This window comes from Nyctereutes procyonoides, unplaced genomic scaffold (assembly GCF_905146905.1).
Source record: "Nyctereutes procyonoides isolate TBG_1078 unplaced genomic scaffold, NYPRO_anot_genome, whole genome shotgun sequence".
Lineage (NCBI taxonomy): Eukaryota > Metazoa > Chordata > Mammalia > Carnivora > Canidae > Nyctereutes > Nyctereutes procyonoides.
In genome coordinates, this window is record NW_026575052.1 from 70,739,554 (window position 1) to 70,761,139 (window position 21,586).

Here is a 21,586-nt window from a genome sequence, read left to right on the forward strand (position 1 = left end):
CTGCCTCTTCCCATTGGATTTGCAATTGATGAGCAGAACCAGTGAGGCCTGAGAGCTCCCCCTGAGGAACCTCCTCACCATTCTAGTGAGATTTCCTTTAATTAATTTTCAGTTTTTAAAAATATATTATACTCTTTTATTTGTTGTATGTGTCACAAATATCTTCTCTCAGTTCTTTGTCTTTCCACTTTTTTAATGGTATTTTTTCATGAAACTCCCCCCCTCAATTTTTTTATGATAATGTAGTCAGACTTTACTCCTTTCATCATTGTTTCCACATTCTAAGTTTTGTTTTTAAAATTCTGCTACATCTTAAAGTCTTCTAAAATTTTTATATTATTGCCTTTTACAAGCAGGTCTTTAATCTACTGGAATTGAATTTTAGTATTGGCCTCAAAAGCAGAGATTCATTTTTCCCCATAAGGATAAGTGAAAGGTCACAAAATAATGTACTGAAAATAATCTGTCATATGTCAGGTTTCCCTGTATGGAAGTCAGATTTGGGATATTTTGTTCGGTTCCATTAGTTAGATTATCCATCCTTGTGGACAATACCACTAAAATTGATGTGTAATTTAAGATATTTGGTATTATATAAGTTACCTCATTTTCTTTTCTTCTACAGAAATAGCTTGAATATTCTTGGATTTTTGTCCTTCCAAATACATTAAATAATGTATTTAGTGCTATATTCTACAAATAAACTCGTTGAAAATTGTATTGTGCTTGCATTAAAACTATAGATAGATCATTTGGGGGAAAATGTATATTGTCCTATTGTTAAGATATTTTTTCCTCCTAGCACTAAATATACAGTCTTTTCTAGCTGCTTGACACCAACAGGTTGTCATAGAGGAAAAGCTTTTTGCTTTATCCTGCAAAGTTCAATGAGTGGAATGCAAAAATGACAAATTAACAGGAGAAAAACAGATTTAATTAAATGCTATGCATGCAAGTTTACAAAAAAATGTATTAAAGAGGCGGACAGAACTTGAGGGCTTATAAGCTATTCCAAAGGGCAAAAAAGTGTGGAGAAGAGGCTAAACAAAAGAAAAAGAATTTGGGGGCCAGGGAGGTAACTTATAGGAGGGTGACTAGGGAAAGTATGGTAAACAAAAATTGTTCAGTAAGATTCATCATACAGATTTAAGTCAGTGTCTTCTCCATTCTTATGAGCTGCTAAGAGTTCTTCTCTTTCAGATATGAAAGAGGGAGACACCTTTACAAATGGAAATTTCCTTTATAAATATAAAATTTCTTTTACAAAAGGAGTTGCCTTCAACTTTAAATAATCATGCCAAAGTGGCATATTCTGGTCACCTTCATTGTCCAAAAGTTTGATTCAGTTCTGACACCAAGTATCCATAGCTGATGTAGACCCCATAGGTAAAAGGCTCCATCCCACATGACTGCACTTTTTCAGGCGTCAGTTGCAAGTCTGAGTACTTCTGATCAACTGGCTATAAATTTGGTATTCCCCACCCCAACCCCTCCCACCAAGGTGTCCTAGAAGGACTCCCAAAACTCAAGAAAAGCACCTTACTGGTTAATCATAAAGGATACATCCCAAAAAGCCAAACGAAAGAGATGTGTAAGGGAGCAAAAATAATTTTCCTTCTTCCCTTCTAGGTTTTTATCTAAATCTCCCCCAATAAATGACAGATTAACAGGAGGAAAACAAAACAAATTTAATAACATGGATACCTACTGTATACCTGGGAGGGACCCAGGAAAACTGAGTAACTCCACAAACTAGCCTGAGCAACCACCTTAGATACCTTCTCCAGCTGAAGACAAAAGATGTTGGGTAAAGAGAAGCCAGTTATGGGAAGTTATCAGGCAAAGCACAGTAAACAAAGCTATAATTGTTGTGCAGGTTTAAGTCCTTGCCTTGTCCATTGATAAGCTTTCTAGAGTTTTATTCATCCTCTTTCTGGTACAGAGGAGGGGGACACCCTTAAAATGAAGACTTTCCTTATGTGTGTCTCTCACATGTCTTCCCTCATGTGTATTCCCTTATACAAGACTCTGACAAAAAAAAGGTAACTTCTAAGTTTTAGAAACTTCTCCTTGTCCGCTGTTTTTTAAAAGTAATCAGCCTAGGGTTCCTGGGTAGCTCGATCGGTTAAACGTCTGCTTTCGGCTCAGTTCATGATCCCTGGTCCTGGGATTGAGTCCCACATCAGGAGCCTACTTCTCCCTCTCCCTCTGCCTATCACTACCCCCCTGCTTGTGCTCTGTGTCTCTCTCTTTCTCTGTTAAATAAATAAATAATTTTATAAAAAGTAGTCTAAAATAATCCTTTGCCAAAGTTTAGACATATTTTGGGGCAGCAAATTCTGCTCCTCTTCAGATGCATTGCCCAAGTTCATGGGGCAGGGACGTGAAGCTTCCATGACTTCTTTGGGTGCATCACCCTCCCAGCCTGTAGTTATATGCACCACCCATAAGCTCTCTGAATGCAGTCATTTGGATTTTTAACAGAGGTCTCCTAGTGTAGGATTGAATAAGTCATTAGGCATTAACTCAATCTCCAGTCTCTTTCCCTTCCCAGGGGTGAGAGGATGGAGCTGAGAGTTCTAAGCTTCTAACGCAGGCTTGGTCTTTCTGGTGACCAGCCTTCATCCAAAAGCTATCTAGGGCCTCCCCAAGAGTGGCCTTACTAGAACAAAAAATGCTCCTATCATTCTTGCCAGAAGTTCTAGGAGCTTTGTTACAGGAACCAGGGACAGGACCAAATGTCTTCCTATGATACGATGCCTAAACTGAATCATCTAATACTGTATATAATATAGTTCTCCATTTACTTAGCTCTTTTTTAATATTTTAAAATAAAATTTTACAATTACACATATTTTTAAATTTCATTCATTCATTCATTCATTCATGAGAGACAGAGAGAGAGAAGCAGGCTCCATGCAGGGACTTGATCCGGAACTCGAGGATTATACCCTAGGCCGAAGGCAGTGCTAAACCACTGAGCCACCCAGGCTGCCCTTACAATTATATTCAAAAAGAACTTTAATAGCTTTGATGAGGGATGGACAGAAAAATGTTCACCTTTAGCCCAGAAGTCTGACCTATAGCCTGCATATTTTCGATAAGGATCAAATACACACTGGTTGCTACATTCTTAAAGGGCCTCATGACAGTCTGTAAATCTCACTGAGAGTTAATACCGAACTAAGTGATAAGCACCAAAGAAATCTTGTAAAAATAGTTTTGCAAGTAGAAATTCAAGAAGACATCTATGATCTACTACTCTCTACATGTCCCCTCTGCCCTGAGCACTAAGAATATAACCACCAGCTTCACACAGCAGAAGTGCAGCTCTTTCTGCCCACGGGTCCTTACTAAGTTGCACCATACAACATCTCAAGAATTCTTTTTTGACCCTCGTGCTCCACAAACCTGCTACATTTTTTTTCAAGTTTTATTTATTTAAGTGATCTCCACACCCAATGTGGAGCTCGAACTCACCACCCCGAGATCAAGTCACATGGTCCCCTGACTGAGTCAGCCAGGCACCTGGCCCTGCAATATTTTTATTACATTAATTTCTGAATACTTTTCTTGAAGACATAGTAAATATCTTTTCAAAATTACATTTCTGACTGTTTATTCCTGGGGTGTAGAAATGCAGTTGATGAGTATATATTGATTTTGTAACCAGTTATCTTATTAAATTCTTAAGTTTATTTTAATAATTTATAGTCTTCAGGACTTCCTATATAACGGTTGTATTAATTGAGAATAATTATATATTTGTTACTATATTATCCCATTTCTTCATTCATTCATTCATTTATTTTTCCTTACTGCACTGGTGGTGCCTCCAGTACAATGTTAAATAAAAGTGATGATAGCAAGCATCCTTATTTTATATCTAATCTTATAGAGAATGAATATAATGTTTCAACATTACACATAATACTTGCTATATTAGCAGGCTATTTTAAAGAGACCATTAAAAAAATCATGAATGTATTTCAGTGTTATAAAATGTGGGTTTTATGCATCTACTAGGAGATACATAAGTGTATTCCCCTTAATGATATTTCCCTTAATCTATTAATGTAGGTGAAAAGAATTAATTTTTTTAAGTGTTAAATCAACCTTACTTTCTTTGTGTAAGTCCAACTTGGTCATCATATGTCTTTTTAAAAAAGGATTGTTGTTGAATTTAGTGCATTAATATTTTTCTTAAGATATTGTAAATCTATGTCTGTTGGTAAGGGAACCTACACTTTTTAAACTGTCGTTGGTGGGTTTGGTATCAGGCTTAATTAAATGAATTGAGGGTATTATCCTCATTTTGTTCCCTAGGAGCATTTATATAAGATTGGAAATATTTCTTCCTTAAATATTTAGACCTACTGGAAAAGCCTGCTGGGCCTAGACGGATTGGTTGACTAGTTGACATCTTTTGGATTCCTCATTCAATGTCCTTAATGATTATAAGACTATTTGTTTTCCTATTGCCTTTGAGTGTGATAATAATGAGATATTTGTCTAGGACCTTGTCTTTTTGATTTAACCTCAAAAATATTTTAAAATAAAGGCTTAATAACATATATCGGGGCACCTGGGTGGCTCGGTGGTGCAGCGTGTGCCTTCGGTCCAGGCCGTGATCCTAATAGAGTCCCACATCAGGCTCCCCGCCAGAGAGCTTTAAAAAAAAAAAAAAAAAATCTTAAAAAAAAAAAAAAGATTTGAAGTTCGACGGGTAGCAGGAGCGGAGCGCTGCCTGCCGGCGGGGACAAGCCCATCACAACGAACAGTAAAAGGGTTCCATGTAGGAAACGGATATGGTTTCCTCAACAGGAGTAGCAAGGAAGATGTATTTGTACACCAGATTGCCATAAAGAAGAATCACCCCAGGCAGCGCCTTCGCAGTGGGGGGCTGGAGGGACCGTGGAGTTCGAAGCTGTTGAAGGAGAAAGGGGTGCGGGGGCAGCAAATGTGGCAGGCCCTGGTGGGGCTCCAGGGCGAGGCAGTAGATGGGCAGCGGACCGTGACCATTACAGACGCCACCCGCGTCGCAGGGTCCTCCACCAATTACCGGCAGAACTACCGCAATGGTGAGAGTGAGAGTGGGGCCAAGGACGAGGGATCGGAGGGTGCCGGCGAAGGCCCCCAGTCCCTGCCTGCGGGGACCCTCCGTGCAGGGAGAGGTCACGGCCGGTGCCGACAACCGGGGTGCAGAACGCGGCAGACCAGTGAGCCGGCGTGTGCGTCGAGCTTAGAGGCCTCGATTCCCTGGGGGCCCCCCTGGCCAGAGACAGCCTGGAGAGGAGGGCGAGGAGGGAGGTACGGAAATCCGGGCGCTGGGGCCTCGAGGTCGCGACCCGGGCTCCAAGGACGCGCGCAGACAGCGGGGGCAGCCCGAGGGCGCAGGACGCCGGAGGCCAGAGCCACCCTCCTCCTGCCGAGAGCCCGCGGCCCAGGCCGCCTCGCCTCGCCTGGCCTCGCCTCGCCTCGCCTCGCCTCGCCCCTGCCGCCCCGTTAGCCACCCAGCTCAAGGACGGAAGACGAAATCCCAGCAGTAAGAAATGAACAGGAATGGGGGCTGAAGACCTTAAGGGCTTGCTTTCTGCCCACTGACCAGATACGTAGAACTACCTGCATTATCTGTGCAGCATCGGCTTTTATTATTTCTACCTAAAGACGTCTCTTTTCGGTAATGATAAACGTGTTTTTTTAAAAAGCCTGGTTTTTCTCAGTACACCTTCAAAGGTTTTGAAAATGTTTCATATATGGTCAAGTTGAGATTTTTGTTTTAATAGGCTTTTTTAAAAAGAATTTATTTATTTATTCACGACAGAGAGAGAGAGAGAGGCAGAGGGAGAAGCAGGCTCCATGCAGGGAGCCCGACGTGGGACTCGATCCTGGGTCTCCAGGGTCACGCCCAGGGCCGAAGGCGCTGGGCCACTGGGGCTGCCCCAAGTTGAGATTTTTAAGAACCTCATTTTTAATTTGTAATAAAAGTTTACAACTTTATTTTTTCAAAAAAGTCAGCAAACGGCAAGCACCCGTTAATAAAGGTCTTAAATAATAAATAAATAAATAAATAAATAAATAAATAAATAAATAAATAAATAGTAACATGTATCATTCTCATGTAAAAAAAATTTAATTCTATATTTTAAACCCATTTTTAAATTACTATCTTATCTATTTCTTTGAGTTTTTAAATATTATAATATTTTTTATGACTAGGAATTCTATTTGACACTCTATGCTTGGTTATTGGGTTGTTGTTTTTTTTTAAGGTTTTTGCTTTTTGCTCATAATTTTAGTCCTGTTCTTTCTTTCTTTCTTTTTTTTTTTTTAAAGATTTTATTTATTTCTTCATGAGAGATACAGGCACAGGGAGAAGCAGGCTCCCTGTGGGGAGCCTGATGCAGGACTCCATCTGAGGACCCTGCTATCACACCCTGAGCTGAAGGCAGATGCTCACAGAGCCACCCAGGTGTCCCTAGTCCTGTTATTTCTATAAACATATTTAATTATACCTGATTTATAGTCTGTGTTTCACTATTTCCACCTTTGAGGGTCTGATAGTGCTGTCACACGTGTATGTCATTTACTTTTGAGTTTTATGATTTCTGACTGTGAACTCATATTTCTTTTTTTTTTTTTTTTAAGATTTTATTTATTTTTTTCAAGACAGACACACACAGAGAGAGGCAGAGACACAGGCAGAGGGAGAAGCAGGCTCCATGCAGGGACTCAATGTGGCACTCTATCCTCGGTCTCCAGGATCACGCCTGGGCTGAAGGCAACGCTAAATCACTGAGCCACCAGGCTGCCCTGAACTCATATTTCTGTGGGAATTCCTTGAGGGAGGCCTAGAATAGAAATCAGTTTCTACAAGAGATTTGTTTGCTTCTGTGAGATTCCTGGATCTGTGACCACTTTAATCTGACTTTTGGCTCAAGGCATTTTAGAGCATCCAGATGTATGGCTTTGAGTCGCAAACTGTGTAGGTCATCTTTCATCTTGTGCTCATAAAACTCAGAAAAGAATCCCCCCCGCCCTTCTCTGTACTCAGAGCCAAGTTTCCAGACAGAAGGCAGCTTCACTTTCAGTGGGATAGGAGAGGGTGCACAGTTCAAGGTAGTTCTGGTTTGTTTTTACACTGAAGGAGTCGCCTGTGGTGTCTCAACATTAATGAGGAGATCTATTATGTAGAATTACAATCACCACTTTGAAGAGGACCCAAGTGATGTCTCTTCTCTGTGTCCCACAAAGGGGTGTAAATCAAAGTTCACAGATACCTGGGTTGGCAATGCCCTGGAGTGAAAGCCATCTCCAGCATTCTGTACACTTCCCTGGATTTCTGCATTTCACTTCATTTTAGCCTAAAATGAAAGTAAGTATTCCTTACTTTGTCAGCTTATGGATGCATTTCACCTACCTTATTCCAGAATTTTTGTTGTTTACAGTGGAAGAAATAAGTCAGAATCCCACAGTTCTTTTGAACATGACTTCCGAATCTTTTGCATTTTTGACAGTTTCTGGGACTCAGACATACTTCTAGTGGGTATCAAATGCTCAAAAACTATGGCAGAATGGGGCACCTGGCTGGCTCAGTTGGAAGAGCAAGCGTAACTCTTGATCTTGCGATAGTGGGTTCGAGCCCCACATTAGGTGTAGAGATTTCCAAAGGAAAAAAAAGTCAAAAAAATAAGCAGAATAAGTGACTTCGCTCTTTATATAAACTTCTTGTACTTCTAAAAGTAGAAAGTCCTGAATTGACTAAATGCTTTCTATTCTTCAGTTTTTCAAAAACATGTGCTAGTTAAATATACTTAAGCATCAGTGTATGAGTTGCTGTTGGTTTATCTAATTAAAAAAATTGTTTTAATGACATAAAAGTGATTATTTGAATCTTCCCTTTGGTTTGTTGTCATTGCTTTGATCCATGACCTCCTGCAGCCTGCCTAATCCTGGCCACCCAGTTTGCTGAGGCTCCGTCATGAGAAAAACAGAAGAGTGCTGGAAAAAAAAACAAAAACAAAACAAAACAAAAAAAACAAAAAAACAAAAAAACACCACCAAAGTAAACACTTGGGTTAAGAGGGAACTTTGGTTAAGGATAAATGACTCTGCTGCCCTCTGGAGGCCAGTTAAGGATACAGGTACAAGTCCCTTTTCAGCTATGGATCAAGTTTTTAAATCTATTTAACTTTTGAAACAGTCTCCTGCATGATATGTTAATACCTCGTTTGCAGACGAAAGGTATTTCTAAAACTTACATCTTATTTAATTATTTTTGGTTTGGGATATGTATGAATTCAGATTCAGAGAAGAAACTAGGTATTTCAAACACAGAGGGGTTTAATAAAGGGATTTAGGAGCTTATAAAACCCTTGGAAAAGTCAAGGACATTTTCACTATATTTTGAATTAACAAGCAGTTTTTCCATTGTTTTTTTATTCCTCCAGGTAAACCTTGAAATAATTTTGCTTACTGCCATTCTAAAAATGCCCCTCGGTATTTTTATTGAAACTGAACTGATTGGAAAATTATTCATAAATTTCGAAAGAAATTTGTATCATTTATAATATTCAGTCTTCTTATTCAAGAATACCTCTCTTGATTCATTTATGTTTTTTATTGTGTGTTTCAATGAAGTTTTATAACTTTATTTATGCAGGCTATATGTCTTTCTCATACAACTAAGTTATTGCTAAGTATTATATTTTATGTCCTTAGAATATGGCATCTTGGGGTGCCTGGGTCACTCAGTTGGTTAAGTGGCTGCCAATGGGTCCAGGTCATGATCCCAGGATCCTGGGATTGAGTCCCTCATAAGACTCAGTGGAGAGTCTGCTTCTCTTTCTCCCTCTGCTCCTCCCCAAGCTGTACACACATTCTCTCTCAAATAAATAAATAAATCTTAAAAAAAATGAATATGGAATCTTTTTTGTCATATCTTAAGAGTGGTTTGATTGGAATCATGGAATCCTTTGATTTTTTTTGAAGCTTTTTAAAAAGATTTTATTTCTTTATTCATGAGAGACACAGATAGAGAGGCAGAAACATAGGCAGAGGGAGAAGCAAGCTCCCCATGGGGAACCTGATGCAGGACTTCATCCCGGGACCCTGGGATCACGCCCTGAGCAAAAGGCAGACACCAAACACTAAGCTACCCAGGTGTCCCTTTATAAAGCTTTTTATTTAGGTAATGTCTATACCCCAATGTGGGGCTCGAACTCATGGCCCGGAGATCCAGAGTCACATGCTCTTCTGACTGAAACAGCCAAGGGTCCCAATAAGCTGTATTGAGGTATAATTGACACAACGTAAGATTCACTCATTTAAAGTGTTCAGTTCACTGGGTTAGAGTATATTTACAGAGTTGTGCAGCCATCATCATAATTTTATTTATTTATTTATTTATTTATTTATTTATTTATTTATTTATTTATTTATTTCAGGTTTTATTTATTTATGAGAGACACAGAGAGAGGCAGAGACATAGGCAGAGGGAGAAGCAGACTCCCTCACAGGGAGCTTGATGTGGGACTCAATCCCCAAACTGGGATAACACCCTGAAACAAAGGCAGATGCTCAACTGCTGAGCCACCCAGGCGTCCCATCATAATCTAATTTTAAAACATTTTCATCACCCCCAAGAGAAAGCTTGTACCCATTGGCAGTCATTCCCACTACTCGCTTCCCCTTTTATCTTCCCTGCTCCAAACCCCTGGCAACTATTCATCTACTTTTTGTTGCTACTGATTGATCTATTCTGAACATTTCATATAAATGAGAGTACAATATGTGCTATTTTGTGATTGATTTCTTCCGCTTCACCAAAATATTTTGATGTGAAACCATTGATTTTATGAAAACTGTATACAACCACTTTGTTCACAAAGTTACAAATGTGGAATTATCAGATCTCTCTTTTTTTAATTGAAGTATACCTGGTATATAATATTATATTAGTTTCAAGTGTGCAACATAATGATTCAATATTTGTGTATATTATGAAATGATCACCTCAATGACCTCATACTGCTCATCTCAAAAGACAAACTAGTCTTACTCTCCTTCAATCCAGCTGCTCCATCAAGGGATGGACTCAATAAATTATTCCAAACAAAAAGCCATTATTATACTTACTTATGAGTTACTGATGGACTCCTATCAAATGAAGAAGGTGAACTAAATCCTGAGGCTGGTTTCCTCTATGACCCGACTACAGTGTTGCCTGGATTAATCAGGTCCCCTTCCAGAGACCCACATGGGATAGATCCTGTTTCCCATCCCTGAGTAGGGAGGGACTAGTTGTTTCATTGTCTTGTCAAGTGGAAGAATTGAGTGCATACTGTAAGGAGACAAAGAGGTTGGGCACACACAGTCCTTTGGCATGAATGCATCAAGAAAGCCCAGAACCAGCCTCACACTCCATATGATGAATGGAGCTCCCAGCAAAGAAGGAGTCCTGTGACTTTTGTGAAGCTGAAGAGTCTGAATCAGCCTAAGACATGCTTCTTTGCAGAGAAGCATCAAGGTGCAATTCAAATGAAGGCTGACAGGCTGGTGGAGCTGATTCTCCATTCAGACTCTTTGGCATGGAAGATCATTTAATTTTGCTTTCCAGTTTGGAATATGCTCACTCCCTGTGACTTACTGCATGAACTTGGATGCTTTCTTAGGTGATGGTTTCCCAAGTCTTTTAAAGAGAACTTTAGAAACTATGAAGCTCTATTCTTCTCCTCTATACAGGATGTTGAGGATTTTCTTATATATGGGGAAATTTGTGACTAGCCCAGAACTTTGCATAGCAGACCCCATGAATATGTACAGAATGAATGCTGGTGTGTTCTTGCAGTGCTCTTCATGTAGAAGAGATTCTTTGGGATACATAGTAAGGAGGAGAATATTTCCCATTCAAAATATTAGGCACAGTCACACACACACACACCCCACTCCTGAATGCTTGAAATATAACCATTGGAATTTCATTTCCTCAAATCAAAGCACCACCCTCACCTTTACCAACACTGGGCTAAGGAATGAAGTCATTACCTTCTTAGTGGATGTTCTTTTTTCTGTGAGAAAAATCTGGGGTAGATTGGAGGAGAGGAGAGGTATGGAAACATATTTAAGTTGAGAAAAGTATATGGGGCTGTAGAGAATGCCCATGTTCTGCATAGACTTGCTCTACTGAAACCTAATGTAGCCTGGGACTGTGGTTATTCTTTTATCTTAGGTGGTGATGGGCATTAGTTACAGGAACATAAGTGAAAATGCTTGGTGATACTTCCTCATTTTCTCCAGGCCAATCATTAGTGATAATGAAAGCAGTTGTCACGTATTGAAAAATCTATTATGGCCCAGGCACTGTGCAAAATGCTTCATGTGCAGCATAATTATTTATTATATTTCTATAGAAAGACAAGACTGGAATTAAATTCAGGTGGATTACAGAAAAATGCAAATTTTTTTTAATCTTCTGTTTTTATTTCATTGACTTTATTTTTGGTTCAGCTGTAATTGACATTCAGAAGGAAAGGTGAATGGCGATGAATTCCTCTTCCACGTGTTCTCACATTGTTGGAGAAAACACTGATATTCATGCTTTCTTCCCTTTGGTTAAGCCCCTGACTCCTTAACCAGTCCTCATAGGAAGAGAGTTTCCAGACTCCTCAGTATCCTGCTCACCTTAAATGCTTTGTAGTTTCTTAGCACCCTCGTAACATGTGGGATAAATACGTAATCAGAACCCCCAGGAGTATTGCCCCAGTGACTCTGAGAAAACTCAAACTCAAACTCCAACACAAAGGAGAGTCAGCACTCCTTGTTCTAGTGACAGGCTAGGAAAGGCAAGAGGAGGCTACCTGAAGCAGACCTCCAGCTCCATATTTTTTTTATATTTGTGTCCCATAAAATATAAATGATGCTATTTAATTAATTTATTTTAATATTTATTTTAAAGTATTAGAATTCACAGATCTTTTTTCAGTTTTATTGAGATATAAATGACATACAGCTCTCCATGAGTTTAAGGTGTGCAGCAGAGTAACCTGACTTACATATATTGCAAAATGATTATCATGATAAGTTTCATGATAAGTTTAACTTAGATCTCCTCATAGAGTTAGACATTTTTTTCCTTGTGATGAAAACTTTTAAAATCTATTCTCTTGGGATCCCTGGGTGGTGCAGCGGTTTGGCGCCTGCCTTTGGCCCAGGGCGCGATCCTGGAGACCCGGGATCGAGTCCCACGTCGGGCTCCCGGTGCATGGAGCCTGCTTCTCCCTCTGCCTGTGTCTCTGCCTCTCTCTCTCTCACTGTGAGCCTATCATAAATAAATTTAAAAAAATTAAAATCTATTCTCTTAGCAACTTTCAAACATACCATACAGTAGTGTTAACTAGATTCATCATGTTGCAGACAAACTGAAAGTTTGTGTGTTTTGACCATCTTCTTCCACTCCCACTCACAGACATTTTTAAAGTAGTGAAATAAATGTATTCTACATTTCAAGTACAAATGTTATGAACATAAATAGAACAACAAATAAAAACAAAAACACATAGAACATGAACATTAAACTCATAGTTCTAATATAAACTACTAGCAGGTAAAGTAAGTGTAGCTCAAAAAGTAAATTCACTACATAAGATAGAAGAACATGTAATCAAAGTCTTAGGAAAAAAACAAAAAAACACATGATATTAAAAAAAAAAGGTGTCAGTTGTTTTGTCATTAAAGCTGGAGACAAAAAAAAAGCTGGAGACAATTTCTGTGCCAAGTCTTTTACCTTCTCAGAAATCCCTTTCTGATTGTCATCAACTGGAAGAGTGAAAAATTGCTGTGAGTAACTTCCAGTGTTTCCCTATCACATAATTACATTGCTCTTTGATGACTTTGAGGAGATCATTGCAAATAGCTCGTTGTCTATTTTGCAGGACTGCAACCCCTTTATGGATAGCAAGTAGTAGTGTTTGTTCCAAGAAAAGTATTTTGGGTTTGTCTTCTTCTTTACATTGTCAAATGTAGATGAAGATTTGATGCAGAATTACCCAAATTCATTACAAGACTGTTAATAACGCATTTGTTAAAATAATAATATACTAACATTGTTTTTAAAAGTCTTTGAACTAGGAAAGTATTTAGTCTCCCAGTAGAAGCCTTGCATTGTTGACTGTCATTTTTGTACATTCCTGAAGGTGAGAGAAATATTGAAGATCCATATCTAATGAGGGCACTAATTTTAGATCCCAAATTTTAATGCAGCAAATACTACCCCGGGGTTAAGTGATTTTTTTTTTTTTTTGCATTAAGTGATTTTAATTTCAGATTTTTAAGTCCTAGTAATAGTATTATGTGGTAAAATACCAACATTTTGGTATTTGGAGGGGAATAAGTTTTCTGGACTCTGATTTAGGAAACCAAGACAGGCCACTGCCAAGAGCAGGATATACTCCTTGGATTGTGAGGAACACCCTCCCCGGAGCACTCAATGGCCTGAATGAAGCTCTATGTTGAGGAGAGGGTGGGAAAGAAAACTGCCTAGATGAAATAGGAAAAAAAACGAACATGCAGATTACAAAATAAGTCACTGCAGACTCACCATGACACCAACCGCAAGACCTATCTTCCCTCTTACCTCCACACTGCTCCCCTCCTCCCCCAGGTCTCCTGGTCTCATGTGTTGGCAGCACAACCTAGCTAGTCTCCGGGCTGGGAAGCCAGCAGTCACTCCTTGGGCTGGACACCACAATCTAGCCTCCGGGTGTTCACACTGTGTGCGATCACCCTCCTTATCTCCCTGAGAGTGGGCGGGATGTGGGTCTTCTAACTTGTAGATTATTAGCAAAGGTGCCCAGATGATTATATTTCCTAAGAGTGTAGCTCCTGTCATGCAGAGTCTCTCCTTTGGTGGCTTGGAGAAAGCAAGAGGCCATGTGGGGGAGCCCCAACATTTGGAAGTAAAGAACAGCAGGCAGCCTCTGGCCTACACTCAGCAAGAATCAGATGCAAGGACCCGAATCCTTCCAGCAGCTTGAGTGAACATGAAAGCAGATCCTTTCCCAGTTGAGCCTCCACCAAAACCAGTCCCAGACAACACTTGGATTGCAGTCTGGAGCCTCCAAGCAGAGGACCCACCTAAGCCATGCCTCAACTCCTGACCCACAGAAACTGTGAGATAAGACGTGTGTTTTAAGCCACTAAGTCTGTAGTAAAACTGTAGGTTGGTGACAAAGCATAAATAAAAAATTCACTCTAGTTTTCAGTCAATCAACTCCTGCCAGTTTTTTACATTCTAAATCCATCCCTGGTATCTTGCCACAGAACTAGGTCAGGCAGTCAGCATTGCTTGCCTGGCCTGTGGCTATTACCTCTTATCCATCTGATCTCTGAAAGTCTTTCTCTGCCTGGTCAAATGAGTGGTCTTTCAAAACATAAACCCCTTCACATCTTTCCCCCTTTTGAAACCTTTCAGCATCTTCTTTGTAACTGTTGGATGATGTCTAAGCCCTTACCATGGCCCAGAAGACCCTTATTTTCTCCAGTCTTATCTCCCACTTCTTGGTGGAAGTGTTACCCTCCAGCAATACTGAGCTACTTGCATTCACCTGCCTCCCTCTCCACACCTCAAGTTATTAGTCACCTCCCTGGAATGTTCTTATAATGTCCCTTCTTGCTAGAATGCTCTTTCTCTCCTGGATCATTGACACACTGAATTGCATCACAATTACCCACTTGTGGATTGGTTTGTACTGTAGAATCTTTATTCCTGTGGGCCAGGGACTAAGCTATATTTGTCTTTGTACTCCGGTCCTAGCAGAGAGTCTGACACATCAGATAGTCAACAAAAGTTTGCTGAACATTCTGGTTTCTAGGCCAGAATATACCCCAAAAAGGTGCCAAGAACTTGACCTATGCCATGGTACCCAAAATAGACATGAGTTCTTAGTAAGGATGTCCTAGAACATGGCAGTGCATGATGTTGAAGGCTTGAACTGTCTGTCCTTTCACTCAATTGTTGAGTCATCCATGCATCATCTGATTTTTGTAGCAGAGACAAAAGCAGTCCTTGTACTTATGTTGTTCATAATCTAGTGGCCATGAGGGATAGAAAAGAAAAGGAAAGGAAAAAGAAAAGAAATAATTCAGCAATTACAATCCATAATCAAGATTTGCACATGGGCCACCTTGATGGCTCAGTGGTTGAGCATCCGCCTTTCCCTCAGGTCATGATCTCAGGATCCTGGGATCACATCCCACATTGGGCTCCTGCTTCTCCCTCTGCCTATGCTCTGCCTCTCTCTGCATATCTCTCATGAATAAATAAATAAAATTAAAAAAAAAAAAGATTTGCACCCAATAGGTGTCCAACTCTTCTGTGGGGATTGGGGAAGTAGTTAAGATTTTCAGGATGAGGTGATTCCTAAGCTAAGCCTTGAAGGATGGTGAATATTTGGCAAGCTTAGGGGAGATGAGAGGGCTCAAGGAGATGGCCCATTTCTTGGAACGAAAGCATTAAAGTGTAGGGCAGTCAGGGAGCTGCAGGTAGTTTGGTAAGGCTGGAGGACAAGAGGACTGGAGAGAGTGCTGAGAGACAATGCAGGGAAGTGAGCCTAAGGAATTAATACTTTGTGTTGAAGACATCAAAGAATCGTTATGGAATCCTAAGCAGTTTTTGTGACATGCTTAGATTTGCCACCTTGAAAGATAAATATTATTGCAGCATTTATGATGCTTGATAAATAATACTGCTCTTCCCCACCCAGGTTCTGGACAAATTGAAAAATAAAGTCAGAGAGCCAGCAGATGGAGATCATCTGCTTCACTAAGAAAGCAGGCTCCCCAGTGCTAACTCTCAGAACTTGGCCGACTTACTCCCATCAGAGGCAGGACGGGGCTGGGTGGGTCTCTTCCTGCCAGGACAGAGCATATGCTCCTGCAGGGCTTGCCCCAGTGAGAAAGATAGTAGGAGGGGGATGGCCAAATAATGTGACTAAGTTTCTTCTTCCAGGGTCAGAACTGAATGGAGGGTATCACTTCATATGGGAGGAGACAACATTTCCTGGATTTTTCTTTTCCTTTCTTCTCTTTTTAACACATTGAACTTAATCATTTAGCCTATGATCAATCAGCTGTGTATCTGAACCTTGGGGGGAGAAGAAAGCCTTGTTCCCACCTTCATGATGTAGCCCCCAAATATCAAGCACTGTTCTCTGAGGATCATGAGATTGCTGGTACCCTGGGAGATTTGGCATCTGGTTGGAAGAGTGCATTATTTCCATTTAAGGGCAAGGTCACCTTGTATCTGATACTGAGAATTCATTTTCTTGTCTGTTTCTCACCCTAGATTATATCCAGCTGTGTTGTTCAATACTCTTGGTCATGAAGTTTTGCCCATGAGACCAAATGACATCATAAAATTATTCTAATAATAAAAAGCCAAGAGTTATGCCAAAGATTTGAATATCAACTCCTTCTCAAATGCTAAAGGAAAAATTAAAATACAAATATTCATTCTTCTTGCAAGACCAAAGGAATTAAAGTCCAAAAAAATAAAATTTTCTGGCCATTGTGAATTAAAAGACCAAAGGCATGCTTCTGCCTTCTCCATCCCATTGCCTGCATCAGAGGCAAGCTCTTGGTGGCACAATGTGGCCAGGAGATGGGTGACATGAAGGGATGTGGGTGACATGAAGCAAACACATCAGTGCATCAAGCATCTGGAGCCAGCTTTCCCACTGCGAGAGAAGGGGTTATGCTATGGAAAGGAGATGGCTGTAATAAATGCCATGGTATTAGGTTGGAATTGGAGGTGTTGGTGTGAATTTATGGTCTTCAGATGTAGATATTATATTAGTCAGGATTCTCCAGAGAAATAGAACCAGTGTGTATAGAGAGCAAGAGAAAAAAAAGAGAGAGACTGATTATAAGGAATTGGCTCACACAATTGTCAGGGCAAGGTAGGCCAGCAGGCCAGAGATCCAGGGAAGAGTTGATGTTACAGCTCAAGTCCAAAAATAGTCTTTCTCCAAAGACTTTCAACTGATTGGATGAGGCCCATCCATGTTATGGAGGGTAATCTGCTTTACTCAGTCCACAGATTTTAATGTTAATCTCACCTAAAAAAAATACTTTTGCAGCAACATCTGGACTGGAGGATGTTGAGCAAATTTCTGGGTATGAGAAAAGAAAGCCAGTTTCAGCCCGTCTCCTCTATCCACTGGATGCCAAGTCCAAGGGAGGCCACAGATGGGAAGGACAGGGAAACTTGATGGGGTAAAAGCAGGCTAGAGTGAGATTTGGGGTGTTTTATTTATAAATTTATGGCTTCCGCTTTCTTCCTATCTTTCTTTCCTTTATCCAGTTTTGTTGTTGTTATTTAAGAGTTAAAAAACAAAACCAAAAATGCCGTGGCACTTTCCTGAGAGTTTTTCTAAGAGGTAAGAAACATGAGATGGTAGACCAGATCTGAGAGGCAGTGAAGAAAAATAAAAGTGCTTCTTGCTTATCTCCTCATGAGTCCAGCTCATTCAGTAAACATTGGTCAAACATCAGAAGCATTCCTGGAGATGAAGAGAAATGAATCCAATGTGTTTGGGCCTTACAATTATTTTATGAAATGTCAGAAATAAAAAATGTTTTGTTCTTCCAAAGAACCAAAATGTTTGGTTCTTCATGACCTTCCCTGCCCTGAAGTCCAGAGGGACAGAGCCCATCCTAAAGGCAGGCTCGCTGGAGCCCTGCTGAGTTGTGCAGCATCTCAGCCCAGTTCCTGGAGGGATTTTAAATGAGCATCCAGGGTGGTTTGTGTCATGTTACAGAGGAGATGACCTGGCCAGCTGATCAGAAGCATCTTTATTTTGGAGTTTTTAAAAAGTTCAATAGGGGTGTCCAGGTGGCTCAGTTGGTTAAGCATCCAACTCTTGGTCTCGGCTCAAGTCATGATCTCAGAGTCATGAGATTGAGTCTGGAGTCAGGCTCTGTGCTCAGTGAGGAGTCTACTTGAGATTCTCTTGCTCCCTCCTTCTGCTCCTCCCCCTCCCTCCCTCCCTCTCTCTCTCTTAAAAAAATAAATTCTTAAAAAAGTAAAATAAATCCATCGTCTTCAGAACACAAAAATTAGTGAGCAAATAAACAAACAAATGAAATGACCCAAGAGGAGTGTTGACAAGATATAGAAAGAATAGCAGTGGAGGGCAGGTGGGCAGGTGGGGTGCTAAGGCTTCCCAGAGCAAGTGGCATCTGGGTTTGAATGACAAAACAGAACAAAAATAAAATGTTAGAGTGTAATACTTATAGGGAGCTGATTGTGTTGTAGACGCTGTTCAAAATGGTTTCTGTGCATTATCTTATTTGATTCTCACAGCAGTTTAGGTATTATTATTAATCCCATTTTACAGATAATAAAAGTGAGGCACAGGGCACTAAGTGACACAGCTGGTATGCCAATGCAGGGTATCCTGTTCTGTGCAATCAACCTTGTTCTTTAAAACCACTCAATTTAAAAAGCTGAGGGTGGTGCCTTAGTTGGTGAAGCATCTGACTCTTGGTTTTGGCTCAGGTCATGATCTCAGGGTCGTGGGACCCAGCCCTGCATTGGGCTCCGTGCTCAGCATGCATGGAGTCTCCTTGGAATTCTCTCTTCCTCTCCCTTATTCTCTCTCCCTGCTGGTGCCCTATCCTTCTAAAATAAATAAATAACATTTTTAAATAAATAAACATAACAAGCTGGTACTGCCATATGTATTGCTCTACTTTCACTCTTTCCCACTTTACTGCATTCTCAGATGCTGATTTTACGTTAGTGTTGCATAGACCCTGTCAGTATTCTGTTCCTAGCTTGACTCTCAATTCTACCCAGGTATAGCATTCTCACCAGCCGGTGTTCATCATATATTATGGAGCAATTTTAGTTTGAAAACCTAACTCTAAATACAATACTAAGTGTCTTAGCAGATGTGATTAGGTTTTGCTGTAGTTCCTGTATGGGCATGCGCTCACATATATTAGCAGCAAACACATCAACACAAATAATTCTATAATTCTCAAAGAATTCAAAATGGACAGTATGGTTTTATACAACAGGGTTGAGAATGAGAGTTTTACATGCTGGAAGTGAGTAAGTAACAGCATTCGTTTTGTAAGCATTTCTTCCCTGTTTGGTTCTGTGACACGGATCTTCAGAGTCCCGCCTATAAATGGGGAAGCACCCAAATGCTTAAAACAAGATGTCTAGAAACGGTGCTTTTGTACTAGCAAATGAAAATAGTAAAACTAATCAATAAAACTGATTACTAAATAGATCAATGGAAGTTCTAAAATTATTTTGAGTTCTCAGTAAAAGAGCATATAATTAGAATTGGATATTTTCAAAATGCAAAGCATAATATCTAATATCATATAAAAAATTCATTTTGGGGATCAAAACATGCTGATTCAGAGGCGCCTGGCTGGCTGGGTGAGTAAAGCATGTGACTCTTGATCTCAGGGTTGTGAGCTCCAGCCCCCTGTCAGAGGTAGAGTCTACTTAAAAAAAAAAAAAAAAAAAAAGAGGTAAAACATGCTGACTAAAATAAAAATAAAATACTGTGTTCATATATAGTCATAGTAAGACTCAGAAAATATACAGTGATTCAGGGAATGTAGTAAGACAAACATCCTTATCCTCAAGTTAGAATGTAAACTGCACAATCTTTTTGAAAAGAAATTTATAAAATGAAATCAAGACCATTAAAATATTTGTATGCTCTGGCCAGGAATTCTACTTCTAGGGATCTATGCCAAGAAAAAAAGATCAGAAATGTGGTCAGTGGTGTTTGTATAAAGATACAGTATAATGAAAACCTGAAAATATATATATGTTATAATGATTATATAAATAATGGCATTTCTCTAGATCAGAATGTGATGTAACCATCAGTAATTACATTTATGTAAAATGTTAATGATATGGGACGTGCTCATAGTATAAGGTCAAATGAATTAAATTTTTTTTTTAGAGAAAGAGCAAGTAAGGAAAGGACAGAGGGAGAAGGAAAGAGAATCTAGGCAGTCTCCACTCCCAGTGTAGAGCCCAATGCAGGCAGGGCTCAATCTCACCACCCTGAGATCACGACCTGAGTTGAAATCAGGAGTCAGACACTTAACCAACTGAGCCAAATTAATTAAATGTCAAATGAATTAAAATAGGGGCACCACCATATATGATATATGGCATCAACTAATATACAAATTCATTTCCAACCAATTTGAGAATATATTTTTTCATTTGATTTCTATTTGATTAGTGTTATCAAAAAACAGTGTATTCGGTTTTTTTAAGAAAAGCAAAAACATAGCCATTTTTTCATGCAGAGAAATGAATGATATGTTAGAATTATATGATTTTAGAATGGTTCTGCAGGTAGACTCTTAGGATTGCTTTCTTATGCCTAATGGTTCATTATCCACAGCTTTGCATAGAAAAAAAATCTTATTTTAATGCATATTCATCTGCTTTGGTCTTAGATTCCTAATTTTTCAAATGAAACATAGTCTTTCTGGATTAATGGCCTGCAAAGCTTTTCTGTGGAAAAAAGGAACAAAATAATACTTTTCTCCTATCTCTATACCAAACCACTGGGGGAATGAGTTGCACCATTGAAGCTTACTTCTCTTTTTACATATTCAAATTTTCGCTATCTTCCTTTCCGGGAAGATTGAAGTAGGGCATTCACAACCATGATGTGAATTTACAATTAAGGTTTACTATGATTACTTGCGTGGCTGAAGCAGTTAAAATACCACATTATGCTTTGTGTTTTATAGGATAATAATGCGCTATAGTCTACGGCACTTTAGCATATCATTCAATATAAATATAGTTATTTACTGAGAATTGTGTGCAAGTTACAAAAATAAAATAACTTATAAGGCAATAGCTTAAATAAAACATGAGCTAGTTTCTGATGGTCCTCACTTAGTGTCTGATTTTTAATGCTGCTCCTCCCTCTAGCAATTCTTTGAGGTGGAAGAAGAGTCTTTTGTGCAAGAATCAGCTACGATCAAAATGAGTATTTTGTTAAAAAAACTGAAGGAGAGAGAAGAGATTATTAAGGAATTAAGAGAAGAACTAGACCGATATGAAGAGTCTAGACTTCAAAGACTTGTGAGTTTCAAAGCAATGAATAATTAATCTTAATATATGTAGATAAAGTTATAACTTTCTATAAGTTTGGGTTAAGAATAAAGGAAATACAAGTAGTCTATCTTGGGCATCTCTCCACAACATCAGCCAGTCCAACCCTTTTCTGCTCAATGGCACATTCCAGAAAACCCATAATAGTTATAAATAGGAGCAATATAATTGTTCTCAACTTTTATTTATAACAGAAATAAAAGAACCTACCTGCCACTGCAAAAATTTTCCTATTCTAGAAGAACACATAGACGTTTGTTTTAATTTTGAAGACTCGACCCTGTTTTGCTGTTTAGACAGTTTGAAAGACACAAAGCAATCTCTCCAAGTCAGAGGCTTCCATGGAATAGAAGGACCTTTAGGGAAAATTCTTGGAGGGTTTTCCCTCAGTTCTCTTTGTTTCAGGGAAAGCCA

At 39.5% G+C, this 21,586-nt stretch overlaps 1 protein-coding gene across 1 annotated transcript in view; it reads left to right on the forward strand.

Moving 5' to 3' along the window:
• Window positions 1-21,586, forward strand: part of CUNH10orf67 (chromosome unknown C10orf67 homolog) — a 158,055-nt gene that overhangs the window by 37,212 nt on the left and 99,257 nt on the right. The window contains exon 5 of the mRNA XM_055332670.1: window positions 20,990-21,142. Within this exon, the coding sequence (XP_055188645.1) occupies window positions 20,990-21,142 (153 nt within the window). The remainder of the gene's footprint in view (window positions 1-20,989; window positions 21,143-21,586) is intronic.